Source organism: Hyperolius riggenbachi, chromosome 4, assembly GCF_040937935.1.
Source record: "Hyperolius riggenbachi isolate aHypRig1 chromosome 4, aHypRig1.pri, whole genome shotgun sequence".
NCBI classification, from domain to species: Eukaryota; Metazoa; Chordata; class Amphibia; order Anura; family Hyperoliidae; genus Hyperolius; species Hyperolius riggenbachi.
Window position 1 is genome coordinate 62,344,034 of NC_090649.1, and position 10,479 is coordinate 62,354,512.

Consider the following 10,479-nt stretch of genomic DNA (forward strand, 5'->3'; position numbering starts at 1 on the left):
TAAGTATTTAATATTACAGTTTGAAGATTGAGACTCTTCTGCATCTGTAATTTGCAACAGTGCGGTTTCCTTTGTGAAGACAGAAGCAAAGAAAGCATTTAATAACTCTGCCTTACCTTGGTCATTCACTATTGAGTTCCCACCCTCATCCTTTAGGAGTCCTATACAGTCAACCTTTCTTTTTTTAGAGTTGATGTACTTGTAAAACTTTTTTGGGTTAGATTTGATATCCCTAGCGATTTGATTTTCAGCTTCGATCTTTGCCAGCCTAATTTCTTTTTTACAATTTTTATTGCACTCCTTATAATTGCTGAGTGCAGCCTCGGTCCCCTCCTGTTTTAGGACCTTATAGGCATTCTTTTTCCTCTTCATTTTATCTCTAACCTTTCTATTCATCCATAGAGGCCTTTTTTTATTCCTAGACATTTTGTTTCCATATGGGATATACATACTACAATATTGATTGAGAATACATTTAAAAGCTTGCCATTTCCCTTCAGTGTCCTCCCCTTGTAGTACATTATCCCAGTTCACCAAACTTAGTGCCTGTCTAATTTGATTGAACTTTGCTTTTCTAAAATTCATAGTTTTAGTGGTCCCGCTGCCCCGTGGCCTATCAGTCACCAGATCAAACGTTATGTTGTGATCACTATTTCCCAAATGTTCTTGAACCTGCACATTTGATACATTATCTGATCTATTAGAAATGATCAGATCCAGTAACGCATTCCCCCTAGTTGGTTCCGTTACCATTTGAGTCAAGCAATTGTCCTGTAGTGCTGCCAGAAATCTGCTGCTTTTACCAGAATGGGTAGCCTCAATACTTCAGTCAATGTCTGGAAAGTTGAAGTCGCCCATAACTATGACCTCATTTTTACTTGCAGCTTTTTCACTCTGCTGTAGTAATCGCAGTTCTGCAGCTTCATTAATATGAGGTGGCCTGTAGCATACCCCAATAAGCAATTGGCAACTTTTATTTCCACCATGAATATTTACCCAAACGGACTCCACATCTTCGCAATATTCCTCCATCTCATCGTTGAGGACAGCTGTAAAAGAATTCTTAACAAAGAGACAAACCCCTCCACCTTTTTTCCCCGTTCTATCCCTCCTAAACACATTGTATCCTTTTAAATTAGCTATCCAGTCATGGCTTTCATCCATCCATGTCTCGGTTATTCCCACAGGGCTCGTTTCCACTAGTGCGGTGCAGAATCGCCTGCATTCCACCGCGGACGAAATCGCATGCGGGTGCGATTCCGCATGCGTTTTTGCCGCGATTTCGCATGCGATTCCGCATAGGTATGGTATATGCGAATTTAACCATGTCACTGCCTGTGTAAATTAACATTAATACCTATGCGAAATCGCATGCAATTTCACGGCAAAAAACGCATGGTCACCCCGCATGCGATTTCCCTATTAGTTATATTAGCGGCGATTCGCGCACATTACTTCTGCATGCGAAATCTGACGGCTTTGCCGTGCAGATTTCTGCTGCCCCAAAAAACGCTCCCGCAGCCGCACAAGTGGAAACGGCCCCATCCACTTACATTGCCTATGCGAATCCGCGTGCAGTGCCCGCATGCGGATTCGCTATAGTGGAAACGAGCCCACAATGTCATAGCCTTTGTCATTCAGAATGAACTCTAGTTCGTCTATTTTATTTGCAAGGCTCGGGTTAGAAAATGTCACTAAAGGCCTGTTTTATTGAAGGGTAGTTTGATAGGGTTGCTCGTAATGGGTCACGATAACGTTAAATTTCGCATTGCTGAATTGCCATTAAGTTACGTACAGCATACTACGTTTGTGAATCGTAATTACGCCTGTTATTATGCAATTATGCGTAATTTGCATTCAATGCATACAAATATTCACATCGATTCAGTTTAATCCGCATGCTAATATTTAAATATTCAATGCGAAAAAATGAGTACGCGAAAAAAATTGCCTTCATCATCCAGTACACTGCACATGTATGGCCATTATTTAACCACTTAAAGAGACACTGAAGCGAAAAAAAAAATGATGATATTATGATTTGTATGTGTAACACAGCTAAGAAATAAAACATTAAGATCAGATACATCAGTGTAATGGTTTCCAGGACAGGAAGAGTTGAGAAACTCCAGTTGTTATCTCTATGCAAACAAGCCATTAAGCTCTCTGACTAAGTTAGTCATGGAGAGGGCTGTTATCTGACTTTTATTATCTCAACTGTTCCTGGACTATTTACTTTTCCTCTGCTAGGGGAGAGTTCATTACCACAGACTGCTCTGAAAGACTCATTTTGAATGCTGAGTGTTGTGTAATCTGCACATATTATAGAATGATGCAATGTTAGAAAAAACACTATATACCTGAAAATGTATGAGAATATTTTCTTTGCTACTAATCTTCTAGTAATTATTCATAGTACACAACCAATTCACTATATCATTTTTTTTTTTTCGCTTCAGCGTCTCTTTAAGGACCACAGGCTTACACCCCCTAGTAACCACGCACTTTTTTTTTTTACAATTCAGTGCTTTAAAAGTACAACTGAAATGAGAGGTATATGGAGGCTGCCATGTTTATTTCCCTTTAAACAATACCTGTTGCCTGGCAGCCCTGCTGGTCTATTTGGCGGTGTCTGAATACCACCAGAAACAAGCATGCAGCTAAGCTTGTTAGATCTGACAATAATGTCAGATACACCTGATCTGCTGCATGCTTGTTCAGGGGCTATGGCTAATAGTATTAGAGGCAGAGGATCAATAGGGCTGCTAGGCAACTGGTGTGGCTTAAAAGGAAATACATTTGGCAGCGTCCCATTTCGCTCTAGCTTTAGTTGACACTACAGTCCTTTAACAGCTCACTACAGAGCCATACAACTTAGCACCCAAATGAATCTCTCCCCTCCCCCTCTTCTGCCCACCTTCTGTTGGTGGGCTCTGAACGCTGCAATCTTTTTTTTTTTTTTATGGGGGGTGGGGGGTAAATTTTAATTAAAGCAAAAGAGCATTTAAAAAAAAAAAAAATTATACTATAGTCAACCCTCCCTTCCGCCTTCCTCCCTAAATTGGCCCTAGGCGGCAAATCGAATGGAATGACTTCCCCTCCTCTCATAGGCATCAGGGATTTCACAGTAAGCCGCTCGGGGTGACATCCAAATGTCCCCTGTACAGCGCTGCCCTAGATCATAGTGCTGTACAAATGTAAACATACCTTTTTTTAAATTAATATTTTTTACAGGTAACAGTTTGCAAGCCGCAATTACAGAATGGCAGACTGATCACAGAGCTCCGCCCCTCAGTGGGTATGCATGCGCATCAGCACGCAAGATCCCTGCAATCTCCTCCCCCAGGACTTGACGCCAATCAACGTTACACAGGCCAGGTGGAGCCACCTTGCGGCCGCTGATCTGCATCAGGTGGTTAAAAATCCGATGCAAAAAAATGCATTTGTATGCAAAAAAAATAAAATAATCATATCTGCTAGTATACTGCACATGCATGACTATTTAAATCTTCAATGGAAAAAAGGTTTTGTATGCAAAAAAATTGACACATCCAAAATGATGCATAAACTATGCTAACAAATTTCACATTATGATGCATAATTACGTAATATCTGCCCACCACTATAGTTTGAGATAGCTGACAATATTAGGCAGACAATAATAAAGTGCTTGAGTTAAGATGTGTACACTTTCTCCAGGATTGGCATGTGCCCATTTTGGTCAGAGATTCAACTGGTTTGAAAAAAAAAAAAAAAAAAGCAAAAACATGAACAAAAAAAAAAAAAAAAAACTGTAAAAGTGGCTATGTCAAACTGCAACATCAATCCTTATACAGAAGAGAGTGTCTTCAAAACCATTGGTCACCAACTTCCTGAGCTATAGTTTACCTACTAGAGATGATCAGAATTGCCTAATTTCAAATCAACCGGAATTCCACCTAGTAACACCAAAAAAATACTGCAAAATTCTGCCACTCAACATTGCTTTGGGCTTGCCACAAACTCACAGTTTGCAAACTTTTGCGAATGGTCCACGAACTTTCGATCACGATGTTCCTTCAACATCACTAGTCTTGAGGAATAGGCCAAAATTCCAGTTACTTATTGTAAGAAACTCATAGCAGCAGGCTTCCGAAGACTTTTAGCTCCAGATAAACAACATAAAGGCATTGCTACCAATACTTTTTTATTGCAGTATATATGGTGGTTGTGTTTTAACAATATATGTTGTGACACTAACATTGGTTTCAAATGCTTAATAAAAGTTTAGCAGTTACTATACTGTGTTTTCTTTGCTAACACCCTAGCTAACACCTTATGTTGACTGCTTGGCCTTACCCGAATAGATTCTTTATCTGATCAACCAATGATCAGTGCAGTTTTCATGGATCCGGTGAAGCGGAGACCAGATCCGTTTGGCTGAAATGTGAACTGAGCCTAAAAGGTGGGTTTAACGGACATTCATCTGCAGATCAGACAATTATCTGCCGATCTGAAGATCCAACCTGGTGGATCTGATCTGCAGATGAATGTCCATTAAACAAGGTGTGTATGATGATCTGCAGATATAGACTATGAATGCATTTTGCAGGAACAGATCTTTTGCAGATACTGATCTGTTGCATGTGTACAGCATCTTTTTTCTGATGGGGAGTTCAGCTCCATAGAAAAGACTGTAGGTATGGCTCTCATACTACATGAAAGTGCGTAAAATTCGTCTGTGATCTTTCATTTTCTAAAGACTTTTATCTGACGTGTGTACCCACCTTTATGGACACTGATATGCATACACACCTTCCGACCACTCTTCAAATCCAGATAAGTCAATTCAGGGGAAGAAAGAGTGTTTAAGAGATGTTGCTATCAATACAGCTCAAAACAGCTCCTCTGCAAGCTTTTAGGCTACTTACACACCAAGACGTTGTGTTAGGTGCTACGTTAAGGTCACATAACGTGCACCTAACGCAACGCATGGTGGTGCGGGAGAGGACGGTAGAGTGAGCTGCGTTAGGCGGCTCTATCCGTATAAGGTCTCCCAGAGTGGCGCTGATTGGCTGGCGGGACCACGTGATGTGGAGCGAGACACTCCGCATCACGTGGTCCCGCCGGCCAATCAGCGGCCGCCAGTGCAGTGAATATTAAGTAGCCATGTGCGCGGCTACTGTAGCAGCATCTCCCTGCCTCCTCTAACACCCACTGCGCATGTGCAAACAGTCTAACGCGGCTATAGCCGCTCTAACGCCGTAGCATGCTGCACTTTCGACAGAACGTGCAGCGTTACATGTAACGCAACGTGGGCAGTGTGAACAGCCCACTTGTGTTACATTGCTGTGCGTTGGGGGAGCGTTACAGGCACACGTTAGTGCGCCTGTAACGTCTTAGTGTGTAAGCAGCCTTAATCTGTATATCTACTCACTTTCCTCACCCAATCCCCATCCAGCAATGCCTTAAAGCAAACCTGCATTGAAAACTAAAAGTCAAAATAAACAAACACATCATACTTCCCTCCCATGTAGTCTACTCATCAATTTCTTTCTCCTCTCCTAAGCCCGGTTTGTTCACTGTGATCAATGGAATTCTCCTTCCTCCATTTTGAAAATTGCCATTACGCCATAACAGCTTCCTGGTCAGTACACTGCTTAACTGTAATATTGCCCGCATGAGCCATAGGGAAACATGGACATTACCTTGCTCATCTGTTGTCCTTTCAGTTATTACTGACAGCAACTGATATATGTAACGATTGTGGAACTATCTCCGTGGTCAGCGCACAAGATGTGCGCTAACACTGCGGAAATCCTCCACAAGCATATAAAAAAATGACAGAACCTAGCTTGGGTGCAATGCACTTGTAGAGGGAAAGTGAGCACAGAGACAGAATGTATGTGTGTCCACCAATCTAGTCGCCACCCGGCGACGGCGAACACACAACAGAAACCAAGTAGGAACACAATCGCAAGAGTGGCAATTGCCAACAGTGACACAAGACCGAGCAAGACAGAGCACGACTGTAGCAAGAAAGACACAGCAAATAATGATCAGAACGCCAAGGAAAATAACAAACCCACTCGCTAAGCGCGGTCGCCGCACAACAAAGCACGCCAATGGTGCGGTCTCCGCAAGAAAAGCGCAACAGAGACAAAACACGCCAACCCTAACTAACCAATGAAACACGAAAATGAAAAGAGAACGCGAACGCTTGCTAAACGGTTACCTCACCGAGCCTACTGCAAGCGTTCGTTCCAGACAAGACAGACAGAAGGGGTAACCAGTAGCAACCGCAGCTCTGGCCTACACTCCCAGACAGAATACAGAAGGAACCGCCGCCGCTACCGCTAGGGCGAATGCGATCCCAACAGAAAGACAGATTTCCTGTTGACCGCCGCTGGCGACAAGACAATCACAACAGACAGTACAAGGCAATACAGATAATACAACCTGACTACGCTAGAAGGAATGCCTAGTGTACTCCCAAGGAATTACTCTAAGATAATCTTAGCAAACAATTAGCAAAGGCTGTGACTCCTGGGAAAGTTAGCAGGAACAAACCATCATGACCAGCCGGGAATTCTGGGAGGAAATGGTATTTATACAGCAAGCCAAAGGAAGCAGCTAAGCAATTTGCATGACAAGTGGATGCAAATTCCTACAGAACAGCAACTCTCCAACTTGCAGAGCGGAGACAGGTCTCTTTTCCAGGGACCTGCAGCATTCAGGACTAAGAAATGGTCAAAAAGCTGTCTACTTGTGCAGACAGCAGAGCAGATCATTACAATATATAATTGACAGCAACTGATATACTGTATTTCAGTTCTGACAAAATCTTGTCAGAATTGGAAGGAATTGTTCTGAGAAGAAAATGGTGAGCTTCTTAGAGGAACTGGCGGTAATGCAAGTATGTAATATTCATTTGCAGGTACATAGTGTGTTTATTTTAAAATAATTTTACTTGGTTCAAGTTCACTTTAAAACACACCCCTCCATCAAGCTCCACCACATGATTTCAGTACAAACGTCAGGTGATTACATGGGGAGGAACAAAGAAACATTAGTAATCAGGACAGGCATATGTATCTATCTATTTCTGCACTGCTTGGACGTAGCTCTATACTCACATAAGAAAATCCAAAGACACAACAACACAAGTACTTTAGGTAAAACCTTTAATGACTAACTGTACAAGCTTTCTTTGTAACGAGATACAGAAAAGGGGACACCGAGAGACCAATATAGTGTAGTATGTACTGGTGATGGATGAGATAGTGACAAGATATGTATAGTTCCACTCACAAAGAAGGGTTACCACTCATGCAACCACTAACAGCAGGTGGGAAGATTAGACCTGTCCCCACTCAGGTTTAAGAAGTTACTCTCTGTAGATCAGAAAAAGGGGTATCACCCTTCCACCAAAGGTGGATTTGTACAATGTAGCAGTAAACAGAGGTGCCAATAGGATGAAAAGAGCTAAAATATTTAAAAACAGAGGAGGCAGAGGTGGACTTACCTCCTCCAAGTAGACGCAAAATAGTATTGATGTATCAACAAAGTAATGTTATTTATTCACTCTGATTCAAATCTCGAAGTCTATAAATACAATTACTTTGTTGATACATCATCAATACTATTTTTTGTGTCCACTTTTGCCTCTATTTTTAAACATTTTAGCCATTTTTATCCTATTGGCGCCTGTTTACTTCTACAAAGATTTCTTTGCAAGTTTTTGAAACGTTCTGTTTCTTCTTCAGGCACGTTTCAGAACTGGGTCAGAACCAAATTAGTTTCCAAAGCTTGCAAAGGAATGTTGTGCAGTTAGTCATTAAAGCTAATGTAACCCGGGTTCTTAAAAAAAAAAAAAAAAAAAAAAGGCACATGCTCACCTAAGGAGAGGGAAGGCTTGGTCCTAATGAGCCATCCCTTTCCTCTCCCGGTGCCCCCCCCCCCCCCCTTGCTGCGCTGGCTCCTCCGTTCTCGTCCCACGCCGAGGGGACTTTGGAAGTCTTCGGGAGCTGAGTCCTCCCGAAGACAGGCGGCGCACGCGCAATCGCGTCATAGAGGGAGCACGCACGTGCGCAGTGTAGAGCGGCCCGTCGGGAGCCAGGACAGCAGCGGCCCCCGAGAGAGGAGAGGGAATGCTCTATGGTACCCAGAGCCTCCCTCTCCTTAGGTGAGTATCTGACTATTTAAAAAAAACGGTTCCCATTAGCTTTAAAGGTATCACCTAAACAACTTTGGTTGTTAGGTGTTCGGATTCTCTCAATGACCAATACTGGTCCACACGCAACTCACATAAGAAAAATCCCACTTTAATTATAGTTTTCATAGTACAGCTGAGTCACAGTTACAGCAAAAGGATAGGCAGTCCATTGTAAACTTACACATCTTAACATCTGATGTATGATCACCATCATACACTGATTGGTACAGCTTCTCTAATTCTGTGTGATGCAGGACTACTTCTGATCCCCACCAAATAAAGCCCCATTCCATAACCTACCATATCCTTCGGTTAGATCCATAAAAGCTCTCACATTTGGTCTGTCTCTAAATTCCTCAGCATGATTGACGAGGGCATCGTTCACGGTCTCATAGCCACACAGGACAATCATCTCTTGTGCCCCAATCTGTAGACTGTATATTGGACCATATGTCTCAGCAAGCTGCAAAATAAATATATAGGATTATGAACCATGGAAAACCTAGTTGCTGAAAGTGAAGTGAAAGTTAACCTTTTAAGCTAACCAGCTAGAGAGCAGATATTACATTTTGATCACCATCCTGTGGACCTCTACAAGCGTCCTAAAGCCCTTTGCCAGGATTTGTTAGAGAACCTGAGCGGTGGCAAAAAAAAAAAAATAATAATAATAATAATAATAATAATAATTATCTGGACATACCTAGGACTTCCTTCTGCCTTCCGTAGCCAATGAGGTCCCTCTTGGTCCCCTCCAGGTTTCTGCTGGTGGCTTTGTAAACCTGACAACTTCGGCTGAAGTCATGCATGCGTGGGCCATCCAGGCACCTAGCGAGTCCTCACACCCATCGCCTGTGCATGCGCGGTTCAGTCTTTCAAGTACTGTGCGGGACCCTTATGCCGACAAGTAGGACGACCTTCTGGGTGCCTGGGCAGGCCAAGTATGTACGACTTTGGCCAAAGTTGGGTACCTACCAGAGCCTTCAGTGGGCCCACGGAGGGGACCCAGAGGACAATGAGGGACGTCACGGGCTTAAGTGAGCTGGAGGAAGCCCCAGGTAAGTCCAGATTTACTTTTTTCATCAGTTTAGGGTACCTTTAATGCAACTAGTTTCTGTCATTTTATTAAAGTGACATTGAAGCGGAATAAAAGCACCTCATGATACAATGAATTGGTTGTGTAATACAGACGAGAGATAGAGAGATAGAGAGATATAGATAGAGAGATATAGATAGAGATATAGATATATAGAGATATAGATATATAGAGATATAGATATATAGAGATATAGATATATAGAGATATAGATATATAGAGATATAGATATATAGAGATATAGATATATAGAGATATAGATATATAGAGATATAGATATATAGAGATATAGATATATAGAGATATAGATATATAGAGATATAGATATATAGAGATATAGATATATAGAGATATAGAGATATATAGATATATAGAGATATATAGAGATATAGATATATATAGATATAGATATATATAGATATAGATATAGATATAGATATAGATATAGATAGATATAGATATATTTTTTTTTTTTTAACATTGCATCATTCTCTAATAATTGCAGTTTACACATTACACTCAACATTCTAAATGATTTCACAGAGCAGGCTAATGAACCTTTGAATTTTTCTCTGCAGAAAAACAAACAAAGAAGAAATAATGAGACAGTTGAGATAAATGCTTCAAAAGCCAGTGCTGCCCCTTTATAAAATCGCAGATCTCAAAGAAGTGCTTTTGCATAGATAACTGAAGTTTAACTCTTCCTGTACTGGAAACCATGAGACTTATATCCGTGCTAATAATGTTTTATTTCTTAGCAGTACTACAAATCATATAAGTTTATTTTCACTTCAGATTCCCTTTAAAGGGGTTTTGTAGCCTTAAAAACCTGGGGCTTCTACCGGCCCCCTGCAGCTATCAAGTCACTGAAGCCCCCTCCATTCCTTGCCATGAGTCACCTGCCAATTATTAGTCAAACTAGATAATTAGCACTGCAGCTGCGCGGCTGTGGCCGCATGCATCCTTGCTCCCATGCACATCATCGGGAACTTACTGTGCAGGCGCAGTGCAAGAAAACTTTGTACTGCGCCTGTGCAGTAAGCTCCCGGAGACACGAGCAGGAGCGAAGCCACGGCCGTGCAACTGCAGTGCTATTCATCTCGTTAGACAAATAATTGGCAGGTGACCCACGGCTAGGAACAGAAGGGGCTTCAGTGATGGCGTGGGACTTGATATCTGCAGGGGGCCAGTA

The 10,479-nt window shown here is 41.9% G+C and overlaps 1 protein-coding gene across 4 annotated transcripts in view; it reads right to left on the minus strand.

The window, feature by feature from the left end:
- The window catches only part of LOC137570370 (cytochrome P450 2K6-like), a 126,588-nt gene that overhangs the window by 83,578 nt on the left and 32,531 nt on the right, over positions 1-10,479 (minus strand). For all 4 annotated transcript variants that reach the window (XM_068279029.1, XM_068279033.1, XM_068279030.1 and 1 more), the window contains exon 3: positions 8,495-8,657. In XM_068279029.1, coding sequence (XP_068135130.1) covers positions 8,495-8,657 — 163 coding nt within the window. The remainder of the gene's footprint in view (positions 1-8,494; positions 8,658-10,479) is intronic.